The following is a 23,254-nucleotide window of genomic DNA, read 5'->3' on the forward strand; positions in this document are numbered from 1 at the left end:
GGCCGGAGTCGCACACATGGGGTTTGCACACAAACACCTCTACCGCTAAGTTAAACACCCACTAATTTTATACATCTACAGAATATAAGAAATATTTGAATATTAAAATTTTAAAAATTTTAATACATGCAAGAGATTTGCAGCTAAACTAAAGTGATTAAGTGTATTTACCTTTACATCCGGGATTCTAAGTTCGATTCCTCCCTCCCTTTATCGCTTGTATCAATAAATTTTCCAACATACAATTATTCTGACATGGAGAGCCTAACATAATGCAATACTTTAGTGCTCCATTTGAATAGAGGAATTTAAAAGAAAGAGGGGATTAATTTGTAGGGTTGCATGCACGGGCATGGTCACTGTTGCAGCAAGAAAGGGGCCAAGAATTCTTCCATGCATAACGTGTGGTGGATATAAAATTTGTGAAGGAAGCAGTCTAAACCTAATAGGGCTGAAGATGTCAGAGGTCGTAAAAGCAAAATCACAGGGTCACACCCACATGCAATATTGTAAAAGTGATGAGATGGATGATGGGTACTCGAGAAGGGTATGTGCCCCACCGCATGTGGGAGGGGTTCCCTTTAAAATGTTGGTTGATTGTCTATTTTTTACTGTATCCCCCAAGGTACAGTAAAAAATAGACAATCAACCAACCTGTTGTAAATGTTGAGGTGTGGATGGGCCCACGTGTTGATGGTAAGGAAAATGTATTTATGAAAGATGAGAAGACTTTATGTGCAATGCATGGTGGTGAACATAAACAGATTGGCGAAAAAAGAAACAATTAACTTCCGATATAAGAGAATCCTCAGCAGAGTAATACTTTTATCTTTAGTCATGCAGTAGAATAACCAAATCAACAGTAGAATAAATTACAGAATACTGACTTGGATTGATGATAGAGTCATGCAGAGTTGCAGTGTCCTTTAGACAGTATTTCTCCTCTACCCTTGTGCTTGTAGTTCGATAGGAGTCTGTCCATCAGGATTAAACTATCACAAATCAAAGCCTAAGCACTGTGACTTTGATTTCTAATGAACAATGATATGATTTCTCTCAGGAAGTGCTCATGTATGAGAATGATAATGCTGTTCAAAAATTGTATTTTCTAGTTTGAACGAATTGTCAATATATAGAGGTTTGACACCTCTAATTGTTTATCATATTCGAATTGCAAATAATGATTTTATTTGAAAAACGAATTTCTAATTAATAAAAAATAAATTATTAATTAAATCAATAGAACCCAAGAGCATCTTTTGACAATTAAATATATATATATTCCAAGCCCAAACCCATGATGAGGCCCAATTTTGCCTCCACTAGGCCATAACCTATTTCGTATTTCTAAAATGTTAGTGCTTATAAGCCATGAAGGAAACAACTCTTGCTTATCCTATCTCCCCTTCTCTTGCTTGTTTTCTCACATGATCGGATTTTTTTATTTTATTACGCGTGTTCTCCCCTTCTTCTTCGGCTTTTTTAATTTTAAATTTTGTTGATTGTTTACAACAATACCCTTCGGAAATGTAAAATATAAAGTTCATGTATCCTGAGGATTTTATTGTTTTAGGGATGTTTCTGTCCAAATATTTTTGGTGAAACCAATGACCCAAACTGCTTTCTTCCCAACTTTACAATAGCAGAGATAGATACATATGAATTACCTTAATTTTTCTGAAGTAAGGCATATATCTTCAGTAGAGAGTTACAAGAGTTACAAGAAACAATCAATAATTTTGAATTATTCATATTGGGATATTTTTGTTTGCTTGTTTTGGTTTGTTTTGTTTTTGGAAAGCAGAAAGGAACGAATGTTTATAACAGCAAGAAGATGATCCATGAAAGTTGTAGGAATCCCTTACTTAATGAGAGAGTTAACTCCTACGTGCATAAAGCAGATATTCTTAATACAGATTCTTGCCCTATATGAACAGAAGAAAAGCCAGTCAAATTTGGAGTTTGGAAGGAGTTCATGATGATAGAGAGAGCAATGTGGACGAATATCTGCGTTATGATAGAGACCAATTTCTCTTTTGCTTTTCTCTCTCCAACATCGATCTAATCTTCTCCAGTACAAAATTGCTCCACCGTCAAACTTTATTCCAAAGCCATATGATATATATAACCTCCCTTTTCGGGTCAGTTATTCTTCAATTTCTTTATGATTTTAAATTTGTAAGAGAATAACCCAAAAAAGGAGGCAAAACAATTTAGAAACAGAGAAGCAAAACTTGATATATAAGTGTGACTTACGTTCACTAAAAAAAGGACTACAAACAATATGAGCAATGCGTGAATGGGGATGTGTTTTCTCACATTGAAAGGGCCTGCAGGCTTCGTCCTTCCTTAAACATCTTCTCTTAGGTTTCTTAAATATTCCATTCAAAATAAGAGCCTGCAACGACAATCTGGATCATCCTGCAGGTGAGTTTCTCCTACAAAAATGACCATTACACGTCTGTTTCTGTGCATAAGAGCTCTCGATCTTCCTCTCTTTTTATCATTGAAATTTAGATATTTTTAATTAAATCATGGTTTCTTATGCAGGAATAAATAAAATGTCACTCATCTATGCGTATACTGAAATAATTAATTTTAAGGGTTTAGGGTCTATGCGGAAAGAATAAAAACAAATAGAAAATTAGATATTAACCCAAAAGTTCAAATATTCAATGGGAAAATTCATGGGTTTTTTGGGATCAATTTAGGCCCATATTTTGGGTTTATATCAAAATTTGAATTAATAACCATGATGATGTGTCAATTGATTTTTTGAGCTAGATAGGTTGATTTTTCTCAATGCCCGTTTTACCCCTTTTTTTTTGTTGAAATGCCCGTTTTGCCCCTAATAATATATTTTTGTTGTGTTTTTTTACCCAAAAAAAAAAAACAACTTTATCCATTCATTGTGAAATTAATTGCACAATAATCCTTTATAATACAAACCTACACTTTTTCTTTCCCCAAAGTCTCTCACACCCTTCCACCAAAAAAAACTCTACAACACCTAAATTAAAATTTCTTCTCATTCGACACCAAGGCCTCGATGATGGTGGTTCTCTTTTTTATTTTTTGTTGCCCCTTTGTGTACGTAGGTAGCAGGGGTTTATGTAACTACGAACCTACCAAATAGTTTCAAGTATTGAGTTAGTCTACCTATCAAAGGGGAATGATTCGTGAGCTTTCTGTAGTCTTCCTATTAATAATATAACACAATTTTATATGTCTATGCATGCATTTTATTTATAATTAATGTTGACCTTTTGGTTAAGTAAATTATATGTGCATTTTACCTATAATGTTGATTTTTTTTATTTGATGTATATGAGTTAATTTTTTTTTAATTATGTTCAATAGTCAAATTTAAAATTTGAGAGTAACAATGCCTTAATTCGAGGACTTTTAATTTGTTTTCACTATTTATCTTCAAAGGAAAAATAGACATAGAAATTAAATAAGGAATAAAAATTGGATCTCGATTCTATAAGTGTAATACAAGGGTTTTTCCGAACATTTTTAGGATGAAATAGGTCTATATTAGAATATACTAGGGGTGCTTTCGGTGCGGTAACCGCACCGAAACAAAGAAACCGTTTACCAGCCGACTACCTGCGGTTTAGCCAAAATCCAAACCAACGCCGCACCGCACAAAGACGGTTACCGGAAGTGCCGGTTACGTGGGTAGCTGCGGTATCGGTCGGTTACCAAAACTGGAATAGCAAACCTGCAAAAAAAAAAAGTAGAGAAAGAGAGAGAAATAACCTTGATTCATCACAAACACAGAGAAGGAGGGAGAGAGAAATTTAAAAAATAAAACCAAATTTAGTTATTAACCTAAGAACCAGAGAGGAAATAGAGAAAAGGGAGGGGAGAGAGAGAGAGATGAGTTAAATAGAGAGGGGAAGAAGAAGATAAGGAAGAAGGCTCCTGGTTTTTTGTTTCCTTGGGCAGTGAAAGGTGAAAGGAAACCTTTGGCATTTATTAACATCCATTTAAAATATTACAAAATCCCATGACAATCAAAAGTTGTTAATATTTAGAATTTAAAATTTATTACATCACCCCATTTGCCCATTTCCCCACTAGAATATTAAAATATTGTATAGAATATCAAGAGAGTGAGAAGAAAATGTAACAGCAGAGAGAAACATTTCTCTCTCCTTTTTCTGTTTTCCTTCTTCTTCCCTTCTATCTTTTCTCTCTGTTTCTCATTTTCTTTTTGTTCTTCGTTTCTCTCTTTTCTTTCTTTTTCTTCCTCTTTCGTTGCTTCTCTCTTCTCTCTGTTTCTCTTCTTCTCCTTTTTTTGGCTTGGCTTGGTGGGGTTTTTGGCCTCCTGTTTCTCAGTTTCAAGGGGAAGACGAGGAGAGGAGGAAATTCAGAGATGACTAGGGTTCAAATTTGAAGGGAATGAAATGAAATGAGGGAGAGTCGATCTCAACCTCTAGTTTCTTCGGCAGGTGTATTTAAAATATATTTTTTAATATATATATCGGTTGGTTGTGGTTGCCGACAGTTTTGGTATCCTGCAACCGCAACCGCATCCGCATCCGCCATATTTCGGCTCGGTGGTCCAACCGCAACCGGTCATTGACCGGAAAAGTCAACGGTTTGCCGACCGGAAATATCGGTCGGAAACCGCCGGTTTCCGGTATTTGCGGTCCAACCGCACAGCACTAGAATATACCAATAAACAATTATGAATCATTCAGATTTTGGGAAGTAGACATGATTTTATTTTTAGGCTTAATTACACCAATGTCCCTTGAAACTACGGTTAAATCTCACATTGCTCATGTCGTTAACTCCATCCAAAACTCTGTTAAATATGATGACGAGGCATGTGCTTTTTGATAATTTCATCCTTGAAAATAATTTAAAGAAAATTTTATAAGAGCCTAAATTAAAATATAAAATAAAAGCCACTAGCCACCATCTTCTCCACATCACACCACCACCCCGTTAGCAAACCCAACCACACTAGCCCACCCCAAATTCAAGCCCTATCACCATCGTAATCCAATCTCCACCATCGACACCCAACTTTAGACGCCCAACTTCAAGAACAAGCAAGAATCAAGGGGCATATAATCTAGATCTTCCGCCCCTCAATCTCTCACTTTTTTACTTTTCTTCACAACCTCTCAATCTCCTCTTTTGGACTATGGTGAGGGGGCCTACGTTGTTGAGTTGTAGGGGTGGGTCACCTATGATGGGAAAAAGAGATGAAGAGGAAGGGATGGCGCTGCCCCTTCACTCCTATTCCGCTCCCCCTTCTCACTTAATTGATATTCTAATCTCCTAAAAGGAGATAGTGTCAAACATAGAGAAGATTAAGTAGAGAGAGTGGAGAATGTAGAGAGAATTGGAGCTGCAACATATTTTCTGATTTCAACTTGTTTCACTTTGTATTACTTACAACACATTTATAACTACAAGCCAAGAAGTCAAGAAGACAAGAAAACAAAGTTCCCTAAAACAAGGTAACCATAAAATAAGGACTTTGTGTTTCACACACAAGATGACAACTTCACAAGATGACAACTGCTAACACTCCCTCTCAAGTTGGTGCATAGATATCACCAATGCCCAACTTGATCAATGAGTTGTGGAATACTCTGCTAGAAACTGCTTTTGTCAATATATCTGCCAGCTGGTCTTCGGACTTGACAAACGGAAGCTGAATTTCTTTGTTTTCAAGTTTTTCTTTAATGATGTGTCGATCCACTTAAACATGTTTAGTGCGATCATGTTGGACTGGATTGTGTGCAATGGATATTGCAACCTTGTTATCACACTGTAGATGCATTCCTAATGTAGGTGCATATCCAATCTCTGTAAGCAATCTCTTTAACCAAAGGAGTTCGCAAATTCCTTTGGTCATTCCTCTGAATTCAGCTTCTGCACTAGACAAGGCAACGACATTCTGCTTCTTGCTTCTCCAAGTAACCAAGTTACCTCCTACAAATGTGAAGTAACCTGATGTTGATCGTCTATCAGTGACGTTTCCTGCCCAATCTGCATCTGTATAGCCACTGATATTTAGATGACCATTTTTAGAGAACATAAGTCCTTTTCCTGGTTCTGACTTCAAATACTTAAGAATCCGAAGAATCGCATCCATATGATCTTCACTTGGACAATGCATACACTGACTAGCAACACTTACAGCATATGTGATGTCGGGTCGGGTGTGAGACAAGTAGATCAATCGCCCCACTAATCTTTGGTATCTTTCTTTGCTAGTGGGTACTTGATTAGGATATTCCCCAAAGTGGTGATTTTGAATGATTGGAGTGTCCACAGGTTTACAATCTAGCATTCCTGTTTCTGCCAATAAATCTAGAACATATTTTATTTGAGAGAGAAATATGTCATGCTTTGATCGAGCAACTTCAATGCCCAAGAAATACTTGAGTCCACCAAGATTCTTCATTTCAAAATCTTTTGCCATACATTTTTGTAGTTGAGAAATTTCATGCGTATCATTTCCAATAATAATCATATCATCAACATAAATTATCAGCGCCGTTACCTTTCCTCCCTGGTGTTTTAAGAAAAGGGTATGATCAGAGTTACTCTGCTTAAAACCATTATGTTTCATTGCCAAGGTAAAGCGCCCGAACCAAGCACGGGGAGACTGCTTCAATCCGTACAATGCCTTTCGTAGTCTGCACACCACATTAGCATGAGTAGATGTAACATATCCTGGTGGGATATCCATATATACTTCTTCTTTGAGTTCTCCGTGCAAGAAGGCATTCTTCACATCAAATTGGTGGAGAGCCCAATCAAGATTTGCTGCAATGGACAATAGCACTCAAACGATGTTAAGCTTTGCAACAGGGGCAAAGGTTTCTTCATAGTCAATACCGTAAGTCTGTGTGTATCCCTTTGCGACAAGCCTTGCTTTGTACTGTTCAATAGACCCATCAGCATTGTATTTCAAAGTGTACACCCATCTGCATCCGACAGTCCTCTTTCCTTTAGGCAAGTTCTCCAGTGTCCACGTCTGATTTTTGTCCAAAGCTTGCATCTCCTCCTTCATCGCTTGAACCCATTTTGGATCCTTCAATGCTTCACTCACTTTGGTTGGAATGTGAATTGCTGATAACTGATGTGCGAAGCCTTTGAATGGTTCGGATAATTTGCCAGTAGAAACGTAGTTTGCGATAGGATACTTTGATGTTTTGCCATTGTCTGGTGAATAACTATTTGGAGGTTTTCCACGGTTCTGTCTAACAGGTAAGTGATATCTAATAGTTTCATCAACTAAAGCTGTAGGTGTAGTAGAAGCACTTACCTCAGGATTATTCTCAGGAGATTGATTAGTGGGTACTGAGATGTGAGGGGGGTCTTCATCATCATCGTTGATAAAATTAGAAAAAATTCCGGGCAGTCTGCTTTGCAGCGACCGGTCACTGGCTTCCTGGCCACCGGTCGTTTCCAGGCAGATTCGATTTTGGTCATCAGCTCTTCCTAGCGACCGGTCGCTTTTTGGCAGGTTCGAATTTCATCTTCAGTTCTTCGAAGCGACCAGTCACTGGGTTCCTGGCGATCGGTCGTTTCCAGGCAGATTCTAATTTCGTCTTCAGTTCTTCAAAGCGACCGATCACTGGCTGGCAGATTACATTTGTGCCTTCGTCTCTTGGGCTCATTGTGCTCCAATCTTCAAGTTCTTGAATTTCCATAGTATATTTTCTCATTGTTTCTCTTTGGATGTCCCTTTGAGAAGGTGAGGTGGACATTGGACCATGGAAGAACATCTCAGACTCCATAAAAGTGACATCCACGGTTGTTGTGTAGATACAGCTGCACCAAAATGGATTCAGTTGCATCCTCAACTTGTGATACTCGCAAGTGCACGAGCCGTTTGGTAGTATAGCGTATGTAAGTGCGAGGTCGATCCCACGAGGATTGGTGATTGAATGATCCAATTTAGTTTCCCTACACAAAACAGAAATGAAAAAGAAAGGAAATAAATAAAACAATGAAGAAAGAAATAACTAACTCAAGCAGATAAGTTCCCAAGTTCAATTAGATTAATGGATTGATTCTAGCTAAAGTATGATTAAGCCATGGTGTGTGGTCATAACCTTGTGTTCCTAATTCCCTAATTTGATCATTTGTTGTCTAACCTAAAATTAAGCATTAGGAACCCATTAAGCATAGAAGAACATTTTAAACAACCAAGCATGTATCTAATCCCTGTTGTCGAATGTCCATACATACTCTTCCTATTCATAGTTCAATTCGAATTAAAGCATGGTGTATACTCTTAATTCAAACCAAGATAGCTAACATGCAAGCCTAAATGGTGATCAATCATTCAAACTAGCATATTAACTTATAAGCATAATGAATAAGAACAAAAACCATAATTGAAACTTGGAAACTAATTAAACTTGAATACTTAAGAAAGAATGTACATTACAAGAAAAATAAATTACAACTAAGAAAACATTAAGGAAACTAAGAGAACTTTGAGGAAGAAAGGAAGTGTTTGAGAACTTTGAGGAGGGAGAAGAAAGTGTTTGGGAACTTTAGAGAATTTTGGAAGAACATGTGTTTGAGAGCTTTGAGGATTTTGGAAGGGAATGTGTTTAAGACATGGGGAATTTGGAAGAGAGTGTTTGAGAACTTGGAGGATTTGGAGAAGAAAGTAGAGAGGTGTTTTGAGAGCTTTGTGGATTTTGGAAGAGAGTGTTTAGGAACTTTGAGAATTTGGAAGAGAGTGGTTGAGAACTTGGAGGATGTTTGTGAACTTGGAGAATTTGAGAACTTAGGGAAGGAAGAGAAATGTGTTTGTGAAGTGTTTGAGACATGGAGACTTTTGGAAGAGAAGGGAAGTAGAGAGATGTTTGAGAACTTTGAGGATTTTGGAAGAACATGTGTTTGAAAGCTTTAGAGAATTAGAAGAAGAGAAAGGAAAAGTGTTTGATATTTAGTACAAAGAAAATTTAATAGAATGATCTTATTACAACAATTGAGAACTACAAAGGGAAACTAAGAGAATTTGAGGGAGAGAAGGGAAGGGAGCTCTAGAGAAGTGCTTGAGAGCTCCCCCCCTTGGGGTGTGTTTACAAGCTTAGAGAACTTCCCTATTTATAGGCCTAGGGGAAGTGAAAATCAGAATTCAATAAGACTAATGCATACAACACTTGAATTATAAAATCTGAAATGGTTGATGCACTTGTATTAGAAAATCTGAAATGGGTGATGCACTTGTATTAGAAAATCTTGAATTGGTTGATGCACTTCACCACTAAATCCCACCAGCAGCCCTAGCTCATCTTCATGTCACCATGACCAAGCTTCCAACCAGAAATGATAGCTCATACCTAGCTCACCATGACCAAGCATCCAACCAGCACATGCTGAGGTCAGCATGACCAGCAACTTCAAGGGCTTACAACTTGGGCTTCTCTTAATCAAATTAGGACTTTAAGCACTCTAAATTGAAGTTCAGAATGTCTTCTTTCCAGCCATATGTTATTTGGGCCAATCCAAGGTCGGAGGAAGAAGTTAAGGCCGAAACAAATTGCTAACTCATTTTCCGCGCTGATAAGATCCATCCTGAGCATGGCTCTGTGTTTGCTAGGTAACAGACTCCATATTTATCCAATGCGGCTGAAATTTGGATATGTTATAGTACACACCCATTGGAACAACTTTCATGAAGAATGTGGCCTCATTCGAGCTATGTAGATTGTTGAAACAATGCTTGCAATATGACCTACGGAACTGGACTGGCAGGGGGCTGTAGCCAAAATGAGTTTGTCTTTAAGCTCTTCATCCATTCATCCAAATTAGGCCTTAACATGCTTGAATTGCATGAATTATGCTCTCTAAAGCCATCATTATTACCTAAAGCTCAATGAACTGAAAGATAAACACAAAAAGGATTAAAAGCACAAGTTTAACTCAAAAACATAACCAAATCATAAGTTAAAAGGGTACAAAATGATATGTAATTTATGCACCGATCAAATACCCCCAAACCTAGATTTTGCTAGTCCTCGAGCAAAACAACACAAAACAAAGTTAAAAACAAAACTAGAAGTTAACTAAACCACTTTCGTAGGTAACTCGATTGCATTTAGCATATGCAACAAGCCTTTAAACCTCTAGGCATCCCTAGTAGGAGGAGTTGTGTCTCCTGAGGGTTTAACAGATACGATACCCACAAACGTTTTACTGACTCTGTAAAACAAAGTAATTAGAAAACTTAAAGATTGTTAGTCCTTAAGCAAAACCAAAAACAAAAACAAACACAAAAACACAAAGAACTTAAAACAATTTTTCCGAACATTTTCTGAAGAGAAATGACTCATGCACATGACTTAAACGTTTTAACAATAAAAGCTCAATTTTTAGACATTATTTACAAAGCGGCAAAGTTCTAAACACAATATGCTCAAAGTGTAGTAGTGTGATAGCCAAATGCAACAAATTCCCCAATCTTAGTTTTCACACAATTTCAAAAATCATACAAAGCATAAGTTCAACTTCAAATCTCACCAAAGTTGTCCTCTCACAAATGAATCACTCAGAAGAGGGCTATAATGCACACTCAGTTATAAACATGAGAATAGAGTTAAACCATAAGGGACTTAACTCGCAATAGAAATATGAAGAACTTGCATTAATATGATCTCAAGAAGGATGTCAAACACTTAAAAGTAGAAAAATGAATGCAATTCAACCACATGACATTTAAGATCAATTTAGGTCTTTAACATGGGTTGTAATGGGGCCAAGGGTGTAAGGTGAGTAAGAAATGAAGGATATGGATAATACAAAGTCCAAGGAACTCGCAATGCAAGAGCATAAAATAATTGTTTACAAGACTTCGAATCATCACGATTAGATTTTTTTCTTTTACCTGATCAAAACTCCTTATACCCTTCATTTACATTGATTCACTCCTTTCCTGAACAACCACCAATTTATTTTGAAGGCCCAAAAATGAAATTTCATTCAACCACCACTTAATCACAACTTTTCTCTTTTCTTTCACCAATTGTGTGATTTTTTTTTTCTTCGAAATTCCCAAACTTAGTATGAAAAACACATCCCAATTAAAGCTCATGAGTTCTTTAGAAAGGTAAATATTTGTTTTTCAGGCTAAGGCGAGGAAATATAATTGGTTAAATGAAAGAAAAGGTTTACATGTAGGCTCAAAATGGTTAACAATGGAAAATCATGCTTAAGCATGCATAAGGTTAGCTTGAAAGGCACAAACGATCCAAAGAGGGCCTTAATATCACTTCTTAAATGTCGTGAAGTCAAATTGCATAAGAATGAATGACTTTTAAGTGTTCAACCAAATCAATGAATAATGAGATCAAACAACAACTTTGATGACAAGAAAATAAAAGTATGTATATAACACTCATGAATTGAAGTACAAGGCTCAAAAGCTCACTTTATATGGTTGGTTATATAAGTCTAATTTATGCTTCATACAATTCTTTAGATCATGCAAATCCTTTAATTGGAAAATTATGAAACAAATGGCAAGTTTAAAGAAGGTTTCAAGCATATCATGTTAGAACAATGCCAAATTAATTTTTTTTTTTTAATAAAGAAAAAAAAATACTAAAATAAAATGAAATCCAATTTTCATTTAAGTCATGCAAACATTTATCACAATCTCATCAAATGTGTTCGGAAAGTGAATAAAATCAAAATAAAAATAAAAGCAAGACTCAAACAAAATAAAATAAAAATAAAAACAAGCAAAAAAATTAAATTAAATTAAGGAAAAAAATCAAATTTACATGCTAAACTCCAATACCCCCAAACCTAGAAATGAACATTGTCCTCAATGTTTAAAAATTAGGAACAAGCAATGTCATAGCAAGAAATGAAAGGTACTAAAGTAAATATAAATCACAAAACACACAAGAATTAAAATACACAAATAAAATAATTACCAAAATAAAAATTACAAAACAAACAAACAAACAAACAAAAAATGAAACAGTAAACCCTAATCACACAATTCTGAAACCCAAAAAAATTTGAAGCCCAAAGCCCACAATGAAATTAACCCACCTTGAAACCCAAACAAGGTGAAAAACCGACCCAAAATGAATTCTGAAGCCCACACATTTTATTATTATTATTTATTTTTTTTAAAAGAAGATAAAACGTGAATTATGAGCGCAAAGTGGGATTTCTGAAAAGAAAGCACGTGGTCCCTAATGTCGTCTCATGGATAGTCACGGGCAGAAAGCAGGAGCCACGTGTCGACGCATAGAGGCGCCGCAGACTCCACAAGCAGAAATTACGGGGCCATACAAAGTCGTGATGACTTTACTGAACGCGTCCGTTCAAAAAGGTCACGTCGAGATAAATGTGTTGGGTACGGTTGGAAAGCGAGAAGGTTGTGGGACTCGATGAATGCTGGAGATTCAGAAATGCTTAGACGCTGCAATGGCTAGGGTTTGTCAAAGACTATATCTATAAGAAGGAAAAAGAAGGGGATAAAAACAAAACCACAAACTCAGAAACACAAAAGAGAAAAGAAGAAAAATAGTGAGAAATCAAATGGCCTCTTCCTACCCATTTTCGTTGGATCTCAACCTAGCTCCACCGACTCAAACACGGGGCCAAGCAGCAGCACCAGTATGGATGCCCTACTTTGGCTCCTCACGGGGGCCTGTGTCTGTCAATGACTCAATACTCCTAGACAACGATGTTGCTATTGGAGTTGGCAGAAATTTAGTGACTCCCAAAGATATTCATGTGTTCGGGACAAGGGATGACAACCGAGTCACGAGTGATGCCCTGGCACTGAGCGTGCAGAGTACAGCATGTGTCGCAAGTTTGGGTCATCGCCTACTTGCGAAGTCCCATGAGGTAGAGGTGCTTAAAGCTCAGTTGGCGGCGGAGCGAAGTTTGGTTGAAGACTGTCAGAGTGCTATAAAAAGCTTGAAAAGGGAGAGGTCAAGGATTGTGGAGGTGAATCGACACCAGCTAGAAGTATTGCGAGACGAGAATAAAAATCTATCAAAGATGGTAGAGTTGTACTCTCGCGACATGAGAAAGCAACTGGAGGACCTAGACCGACCGGGTAAACGCAAGCAAGCGGATCGCGAGAGTAGTTACGCTCAAGCTAAGATTGCGATCTTTGGGAGCTCAAGTGATGAGCCCCAAGAGGCTGTGCGTGAAGCCCCGGAAGAGGACAGCCAGAGGGCCAAACTCAAAGCTCCTATGGTCGAGACACCGAGCGCCAAGAAGAAATGATTTCAGTTTTTATTTATGATTTAATTTTAAAGTGTATGTGTGTTTTTTTTTCTTTAATTGGAAAATAAAAACGTTAGCTATCTCAAAGAAACGATTGACCCTAAATGTAAAGAACGACAATCAAACAAAAACACGAAGACCCAAACAAGATTTTTTTTATTTTTATTTTTTATTTTTAGTTAAGTAAATACACAAATAACTGCTTCTTCTTTTAAGAGAAAAACTTAAGGATGACCAGTTAAGGGCCTCAGAAAACACAGCCAGGGGTTCCGGGAAGGTTGGAGGGGTCACAATGGTCCCGCTTAAAACCCTAACTTCTTAGACACCGAAGGTGTCGCCTTAAAGAACTCCTAGACACTGTATAGACTGCGGTTGCTCACTGGAGTTACCAAAAATTTAGCTCCTTCAAAGAATATCCTATGAGTTTTAAATTATACTACCTAATTAAATAAAAAACAAAATAAATAAATAAATAAATAAACTGAAATAAACACGCAATTCAAACAATAATTTAAAAGAAGAGTTGGGATTCTTGCACCAGGTGTCCAAGACGCATCTTTAATTTTGTCTCTTCTTCCAACTACATTATTAAGAAACCAGTCAAACAAGAAGAAAATAATTGAAAATAAAATAAAATAAAATAAAATAAAATAAAAACTGAAAAAGCAAAAACACAAACATCAGAAAACAGGGAGGCAAAAGTAAGTGAAAGTGTAGACATGCTCCCTTTTAAAAAAAAAAACGTGCTCGCAATTTGCGCCAGAAATGAAGGGATCCGAGAGAAAAGAGCACAGGATAGCACCCTCGAGATCCGAAGTGCTTTCGGCTCCCTCATCTGCATAAGTCTATTTAAACTCATCTCGGTGAAGTAGAAGAGCACCCCGCATTTCTTCCTGCAAATTTAGAGAAAACATCAAAAAATCCAAAAACAAAACAATGGCATCCTCATGCACTCACCTTGATGATCTTAGCCTTGAACTGTCCCTTGCACCACCGAATGCGCAGATAAGGGCTCCTCAAAACCATGTCTTCCCAAACTCCACATATCATCACGGTACGGCCTCAAACTTTGCTGAGGTAATACCGAACTTTTCTGAGGCAATGCCGAACAGAGCAGCGCTGCTTGGAGGCATGATTGGTAACAAGCTCACACCGACAGATCATCTGCATGTGGCACAGAGGTCTGACAAGGCAGCGGTGGAGGAGTCCCACAATTTAACTGTACTCCACGCGGTCTCGGCTACCAATTTGGGCATGCGATTGCTGGCGAGAACACGGGAGTGTGCCGCGATGAGCGAGGAAATAGCTTCCTTGAAGGCTATGGTGGCGGACTTGCAGAAGCGGCTCTATTGTGCCAATCAGCACGTGGAAGCACTGCAGAGAAAAAATGAGGACCATGTGGAGCTGCTGCAGATTCTACAAGTGCGAGAAAATAGAGGCAAGCCATGATGATGATGGAGATGAAGAAGATGAAGAAGATGATGAAGAAGATGATGATGTTGTTTTTTTATTTTTATTGTTTTTATTTTTGTTTTTGTTTTTGTTTTTGTTTTAATGCAATGTTTGAAATAAAAAAAAGTGTTTTAACACTCAGAAATAAACTAACTAACCATACCACGTAAATAAATAAACTAACATAACAAAACAAAAACAGAAACAAAACAAAAACAAAGACTCAACAGAAAAGAAAACAAAGAAAATTAAAAAAAAAAAAAACTTAATTTAAAAACACAATATACAAGCAACTCACGGATGACCAGTTAAGGGCCTCAGAAAACACAGCCAGGGGATCCGGGAAGGTTGGAGGGGTCACAAAGGTCCCACTTAAAACCCAAACTTCTTAGACACCGAAGGTGTCGCCTAAAGAACTCCTAGACACTGTATTGACGGAGACGCTCACTGGAGTTACCACGAGTCAGCTAATATAAAAAATCTTTTTAATTTTTTTTTAATAAAAGAAATAGAAAATTAAAATTACTAAAATAATAACAAAACAACTAAAGAGAAAAGATTGGAATACTCCCCCTTGAAGCGATTAGGTCGAGCATGGATGCATTTGGAGGTCGCGACTTCTCCCACTGCTCCACACTCCCCATTCTTATGATTGAGGTTGCCATCTCTCTCCATTTTTATTAAGCTATCATAAATTGCTAAAACGAACACAAAAAACTTGAAACAGAATTAAAGGATTACGAAATATAATAAAAAAACTAAAAATGAAAAGGAAAAATCAACACACGTCCAATTCCATGCTTCAAAGCAACAAGCACCAATGGGTTGTGTAAGCTGGGACTTAAACCCAGTTCTCTTGCTTGTTGGGCAATTGTCCTTTTCTGTTGGACTACAAACACAACTTGCCCATTAATGTCATTAACTTTAAAACTTGAAATTGTCCAGTTAAGAAAAAAAAATAAAGTAGGAAAGCCAAATAGAATCAAACAATGTTACCGATCCCCGGCAACGGCGCCAAAAACTTGTTGTGTAGATACAGCTGCACCAAAATGGATTCAGTTGCATCCTCAACTTGTGATACTCGCAAGTGCACGAGCCGTTTGGTAGTATAGCGTATGTAAGTGCGAGGTCGATCCCACGAGGATTGGTGATTGAATGATCCAATTTAGTTTCCCTACACAAAACAGAAATGAAAAAGAAAGGAAATAAATAAAACAATGAAGAAAGAAATAACTAACTCAAGCAGATAAGTTCCCAAGTTCAATTAGATTAATGGATTGATTCTAGCTAAAGTATGATTAAGCCATGGTGTGTGGTCATAACCTTGTGTTCCTAATTCCCTAATTTGATCATTTGTTGTCTAACCTAAAATTAAGCATTAGGAACCCATTAAGCATAGAAGAACATTTTAAACAACCAAGCATGTATCTAATCCCTGTTGTCGAATGTCCATACATACTCTTCCTATTCATAGTTCAATTCGAATTAAAGCATGGTGTATACTCTTAATTCAAACCAAGATAGCTAACATGCAAGCCTAAATGGTGATCAATCATTCAAACTAGCATATTAACTTATAAGCATAATGAATAAGAACAAAAACCATAATTGAAACTTGGAAACTAATTAAACTTGAATACTTAAGAAAGAATGTACATTACAAGAAAAATAAATTACAACTAAGAAAACATTAAGGAAACTAAGAGAACTTTGAGGAAGAAAGGAAGTGTTTGAGAACTTTGAGGAGGGAGAAGAAAGTGTTTGGGAACTTTAGAGAATTTTGGAAGAACATGTGTTTGAGAGCTTTGAGGATTTTGGAAGGGAATGTGTTTAAGACATGGGGAATTTGGAAGAGAGTGTTTGAGAACTTGGAGGATTTGGAGAAGAAAGTAGAGAGGTGTTTTGAGAGCTTTGTGGATTTTGGAAGAGAGTGTTTAGGAACTTTGAGAATTTGGAAGAGAGTGGTTGAGAACTTGGAGGATGTTTGTGAACTTGGAGAATTTGAGAACTTAGGGAAGGAAGAGAAATGTGTTTGTGAAGTGTTTGAGACATGGAGACTTTTGGAAGAGAAGGGAAGTAGAGAGATGTTTGAGAACTTTGAGGATTTTGGAAGAACATGTGTTTGAAAGCTTTAGAGAATTAGAAGAAGAGAAAGGAAAAGTGTTTGATATTTAGTACAAAGAAAATTTAATAGAATGATCTTATTACAACAATTGAGAACTACAAAGGGAAACTAAGAGAATTTGAGGGAGAGAAGGGAAGGGAGCTCTAGAGAAGTGCTTGAGAGCTCCCCCCCTTGGGGTGTGTTTACAAGCTTAGAGAACTTCCCTATTTATAGGCCTAGGGGAAGTGAAAATCAGAATTCAATAAGACTAATGCATACAACACTTGAATTATAAAATCTGAAATGGTTGATGCACTTGTATTAGAAAATCTGAAATGGGTGATGCACTTGTATTAGAAAATCTTGAATTGGTTGATGCACTTCACCACTAAATCCCACCAGCAGCCCTAGCTCATCTTCATGTCACCATGACCAAGCTTCCAACCAGAAATGATAGCTCATACCTAGCTCACCATGACCAAGCATCCAACCAGCACATGCTGAGGTCAGCATGACCAGCAACTTCAAGGGCTTACAACTTGGGCTTCTCTTAATCAAATTAGGACTTTAAGCACTCTAAATTGAAGTTCAGAATGTCTTCTTTCCAGCCATATGTTATTTGGGCCAATCCAAGGTCGGAGGAAGAAGTTAAGGCCGAAACAAATTGCTAACTCATTTTCCGCGCTGATAAGATCCATCCTGAGCATGGCTCTGTGTTTGCTAGGTAACAGACTCCATATTTATCCAATGCGGCTGAAATTTGGATATGTTATAGTACACACCCATTGGAACAACTTTCATGAAGAATGTGGCCTCATTCGAGCTATGTAGATTGTTGAAACAATGCTTGCAATATGACCTACGGAACTGGACTGGCAGGGGGCTGTAGCCAAAATGAGTTTGTCTTTAAGCTCTTCATCCATTCATCCAAATTAGGCCTTAACATGCTTGAATTGCATGAATTATGCTCTCTAAAGCCATCATTATTACCTAAAGCTCAATGAACTGAAAGATAAACACAAAAAGGATTAAAAGCACAAGTTTAACTCAAAAACATAACCAAATCATAAGTTAAAAGGGTACAAAATGATATGTAATTTATGCACCGATCAACGGTGACATACATACGATGGCTTGAGGGGTGATGGCATCGATATCCCTTCTGATGGGCAGCATAGCCTAACAAATCACATCTGAGAAACATGGATCCAGTTTACCACGTTGATTCTTATGGAGGTGGACAAATGCCACACAACCAAATACTTGAGGCGGAAGCATCTGAACGGAGGGCAAGGGGCCATGTTGGGCAAGTGCCTGTAATGGAGTCCGGAAGTCTAAAACCTTGGAAGGCATTCGGTTGATGAGGTAGACTGCCGTGACTATAGCATCATCCCAATGGTGGCGAGGAACATGGGCTCCAATTAGAAGGGCTTGTGTTGTTTCAAGGAGATGTCGATTTTTCCATTTCGCAACACCATTCTGTTGAGGAGTTTGAGGACAAGTGGTCTCAGGGATCATGCCATGCATTTGGAAGTAAGCCTGAAAGTCATGATTGATATATTCACCCCCATTGTTAGAACGAAGAATTTGAATCTTGGTAGAGAATTGAGTTTCAATTTGCTTGTGAAATGACTTGAATATGGGAAACACTTCAGTTTTATTTTTCATTAGGAAGAGCCAAGTCATGCAGGTACAATCATCGACAAAGGTGACAAACCACCGGAAACCAGAAATTGTAGAGATAGGCGAAGGACCCCAAACATCAGAATGTATCAAAGCAAATGGAGTAACACTTTTATTCGTACTTAATGGATAAGAGACTCTGTGGCTCTTGGCTAAGATATAAGTATCACATTGGAAATCAGTGGTAGAAGTGCTTGAAAACAAATCTGGAAATAGATGTCTCATATAACCAAAAGACGGATGCCCCAAACGCCGGTGCCATAGCCAAAGTTGTTGATCTTTCCAAGTAGTCGAGTGCTTCACACTATTTGCTTTTCCCATACTGAAATCATCCACATAGTACAACCCCCCTCTTTTAGTACCACGACCAATGATCTCCTTGATGAGAATATCCTGAAATAAACAGAAGTTGGGATACATGAGTACACAACAATTCATTTGCTCAGTAGCTTGTCCAACAGACATCAATTTATTAGATAATGATGGAACAAGCAAAGTATTTTCAAGCGAAAGAGATGGAGAGAGGCCAATGGTTCCAGCACCCATCACAGGAGAGGTAACACCATTTGCGTTGGCAATACTCGTTCGTTGTGGTGTGGTTGTACTCAGAAAATCGATTGGATCAAACGTCATATGATCTGTGGCTCCTGAATCAATAATCCAACCTGTGGAGTCACTTGTATATGATGTATGAAATACATATCCACAGTTACCTGAGTCATTGAAAGTTGAAGACTCATTTTCTGGTGCTGGGGTAGACTCTTCTTGAGGAATTAACGTTAGCAGAGGATCCGTGGTGACAAGGGCAGCACAACCCATTCCTCCAGCAAGTTTGCGAGCCTTGAGACCTTCCCACCAATCTAGATAGCCATGCAATTTAAAACAGGTTTCTCGAGTGTGTTTTGGATTCCCGCAATGAGTGCAACCATTCCCATCTGTAGGAGCCTTAGGTCGAGTAGGGGAAGTAGTTTTGTTGGCAACTGTCTGCAGCTGGAGGGGAGCAGCAACTGGGGAAGTGGACTTTGGAATTGGGCGAGAGGGTCGGTATGTTCCTTTTGTTGCCAGTCCTACTCCGGTTGGTGTTGGAGCTCCTAACATCACAGCTTGTCGGATATCTTCTCTTCGAACGTGAGCATAAGCTTGCTCTACTGTAGGAAAAGGACTCATTTGGAGCACATCACTTCTAGCTTTGTCCAATCGATCGTCCAAGCCATCCAAGAAAATATAAACTCGATCTTCTTGGATGATATCATAGTATTTCTTGATATCCAACTCGCACTTCATCTCATTTGGACGACGAAAATCGATCTCTCGCCATAAACCTTGGAGATCGTTGTAGTAAGTTTCAATCGAGCCTCCCCCTTGTCACATACGGGAGATTCGCCTTTTAAGATCATACACCTGAGAGGTGTCCGTGCCATCAAAGTAAGTTGTGGCTATTGCATCCCAAACTCCCGTGGCCGTCGGAAATCGAATGAAATTGCCAATTAATCTTGGCTCCATGAAGTTGATTAGCCACCCTTTCACAATTGCATTCTCTGTTACCCATCGGTTGAATGTCGAGTTTGACTGAGAAGGTGCTGGGAGTTCACCAGTGAGATATCCCAGCTTGTCTTTGCCAGCAACATACATCTCAATAACTTGAGACCACAAGGCATAGTTGGAGCCATCCAATTTAATGCCAATTTGTGCAGAAGAGGTTTCATAGGTAATTGTCGGAGTCGGGGTCGTAGTTGATGTCGATGCTTGTGCCTTCATCAACTCAGCCATTTGAGCAGCAAATTCTATGAAGGTAGGTTGAGAAGGAGTAGCCGGATCGGTGGTGCTACTTTCAGTGGAAAAGAAATCGTTTTCTCCCATGATAGCAGCAACAATTCGAGACTAGAGTCAGCAAGATTGCTGCTCTGATACCATGTCAAACATAGAGAAGATTAAGTAGAGAGAGTGGAGAATGTAGAGAGAATTGGAGCTGCAACATATTTTCTGATTTCAACTTGTTTCACTTTGTAATACTTACAACACATTTATAACTACAAGCCAAGAAGTCAAGAAGACAAGAAAACAAAGTTTCCCTAAGACAAGAAAACAAAGTTTCCCTAAGGCAAGAAAACAAAGTTCCCTAAAACAAGGCCATAAACTAAGGACTTTGTGTTTCACACACAAGATGACAACTTCCCAAGATGACAACTGCTAATAGATAGCATACATATGAGGTTTTTTTATTTTGGCTTCTGGGTATTCATGGGTTTTGATACATTTGTTGTGTGGCGAATTGGTTGTGTGTTGGGGTACGGGCTGTGAATGATTGGGTCTAGTGAGGGGATGGTGGTTGCAAGGTTTGTAGGGGGAAGTGTGGCATATTGGTGCGTGCTAGGGTGTGGTCTACCATGGGCGGGTTGCAGGTGGATGAAGTTCATCTTCAGGGTGACGTGGGCAGCGTGGGAAAGATTAGGGGAGATGGTGGCTGTAGGGAGGAAGGTCGGGGCTGTGGGGAAAAGGATGTGGCCTGTGATGCCAAATTTTTTTTCTTACTAATAACTTAATTTTAAAAATTTGTGTTTTTTTTTCTTTTGGCTTTTTGAATTTTTATTGTTGTTTTTATTTTATTTTATTTTATGAATTTGTTTGATTAGTTTACGTGGAGTCACATTAACATAAAATAACCCACGTGTTTAAAATTACTCAAACACCCCATGCCATGTCATCAGATTTAACAGAGTTTTGGATGAAGTTGACGACATGGAGCAAAGTGGGTCACCAAACCTTGGTCAAAGGGGAAAGTGGGCCATTTTAAGCTTGGGGAGGCAAAGTGAGATTTGACCGTAGCTTCAAGAGGCATTGGTGTAATTAAGCCTTATTTTTATACGTCAAAACCGATGCTAGCGAGAATGAAAGTGAAGATGAGATTTAGAGGAAAGATGAGAGGGGGGAGGATGAGAGGGAAGAGTAACAAAAGTGAAAACTAAAATTACAAACTGAAATCTATTTGAAATTGTTCAATTTCAAGTTTTTGTTTTCACTTTTGTTACTCCTCCATCTCAACCTCTCTCCTCATCCTCTCCACTCTCATTTTCCTCAATACTCTAGCACACAAAAAATGAAATAATGAAACTAAAAACTAAAATTGAAATGGTTATCAAACGGGTCCTAAACTTTTAAGAATCTCATGGTTCAAAGTATTAGGTGGTGGAGAAAGCAGATAAATTAGATTAAGAGGTATTATTCACTTGAAAGTTTCTGTATGGTTCCCATTTTGGTCGTACTTGAATTTATTGACATTTTTTAAACCTATATGTAACTATTTGCATTTCTTTTCCGTTTGAATAACAGCAGAGTTAGTCAAATTTGGACTTTAAAAGGAGTTTACGATGACAGATAGCAATGCAAAAGATCACTCTGTGATGGAAAATAGAGACGATCACAAGGAAAAAGCAGATAATGTGGGCAAGCAAACGTTGAACGGAAACAAAAATAAAGACAAATTATTAGCATCCTCAATACAAGGAAAACTTCGGCAGGAATCTCCATTACCAGATCAAACTTGCATATATAGAGTCCCTCATAAACTGTTTAGGCACAACGAAGAGGATTTCGTCCCAAGTTTGGTTTCAATTGGGCCGTATCATCATGGAGAAAAGAAGTTGCAGGCCATGGAAGAAATGAAGCTGTGGTACTTGCATGGCCACATTGAACGGAAACAAAATCAGAACACCCGTTTGGAGACGTTCGTGGCAACAATTAGGAGTATGGAACAATTTTGTCGTGATTGCTACGACGAAAAGTTTGATAATCTGAGCAGTGATAGATTTGTAGAAATGATGGTGGTTGATGGTTGCTTTATTATTGAACTTTTCCGCAGACACAATTTGGGGTACCGGCACCACGATCCAATTTTAAAAACGCCATGGATATTGTCGGCAATTAGAGATGACTTGTTGCTACTTGAAAACCAACTTCCTTGGAAAGTTGCTGCCTGTTTATTTGAACTCACAGAGGAAGAAAACGAAGCTCTTCGGTACCTTGCTGCGCGGTTCTTTGGAAACGTATTCCGCATCTCAATGCCAGTGGAAAACATATCGAGTGAAAGACATTTACTTGACATCGCAAGAGGTGCTGCCCTTGGACCGGTGGATCCTCGTAATCGTCGTAATTTTTATCACCCGATTCCCTCAGTGACAGAGCTTCTGGAAATCGGAGTGGATTTTGAACGTAGAGAATCCACGCAAACTGAAATCGGAGTGGATGTTGAACGTAGAGAATCCACGCAAACTGATCATCTGCTTGGCATTACCTTCGAAACTGGGTTGATGAGAATCCCTCCACTGTGTATTGGAGAGAATGGAGAACGTTTCGTAAGAAACCTCATAGCCTATGAACTGTGTGCCCTAAAGCACACAAATTATTACGTTACCTCTTATGCAAAGTTGTTCAGTTGCCTTATTAAGTCTACCAAAGATGCCGAATTTATGATGGCGAAAGGAATTATAGAAACGCAGTTGAGCAAGGAGGACATGGCCTGTTTCTTCACTAGGGTTTGCAAGGACATTGAAATTGAAGACGACTTGCTCTACTTCGGTGACCTCACCTGTTCTGTGGAAATGTATTGTAAGCGTCGCTGGCTAAGGAGTTGGCTCACAATGATCAAACGAGATTATTTATACAATCCATCATCAATCTGGTCTGTTTCCAGTGGGGTCGTCGTTATTCTCATTCTTACCATCACACAGACAATTTATACTGTTCTCTCCTACTACAAGTAAA

The 23,254-nt window shown here is 38.2% G+C and overlaps 1 protein-coding gene across 2 annotated transcripts; it reads left to right on the forward strand.

Annotated features, from left to right (window-relative positions):
• The first annotated feature begins 2,006 nt into the window (after positions 1-2,006).
• LOC110757866 (UPF0481 protein At3g47200-like) lies at positions 2,007-23,253 on the forward strand. Of its 2 annotated transcripts, none has more exons than XR_015834779.1 (2): positions 2,007-2,427; positions 2,551-3,233. XR_015834779.1 is itself a non-coding variant. In XM_088251224.1 (2 exons), the coding sequence occupies exon 2, from the start codon at positions 21,862-21,864 to the stop codon at positions 23,251-23,253; it is 1,392 nt and encodes a 463-aa protein (XP_088107350.1). In that variant the 5' UTR covers positions 2,007-2,427; positions 21,824-21,861. The 2 variants fall into 2 exon arrangements, 1 of the variants encoding a protein (XP_088107350.1); XM_088251224.1 differs by lacking the exon at positions 2,551-3,233 and adding an exon at positions 21,824-23,253.
• Position 23,254: the final 1 nt, after the last annotated feature.

The sequence above is a fragment of the Prunus avium genome, chromosome 3 (genome assembly GCF_965620075.1).
Source record: "Prunus avium chromosome 3, drPruAviu1.hap1.1, whole genome shotgun sequence".
NCBI classification, from domain to species: domain Eukaryota; kingdom Viridiplantae; phylum Streptophyta; class Magnoliopsida; order Rosales; family Rosaceae; genus Prunus; species Prunus avium.

Bases quoted from the DNA above. Each gene is read 5' to 3' on its own strand.
- LOC110757866 (XM_088251224.1), top strand. From the start codon at position 21,862: ATGACAGATAGCAATGCAAAAGATCACTCTGTGATGGAAAATAGAGAC.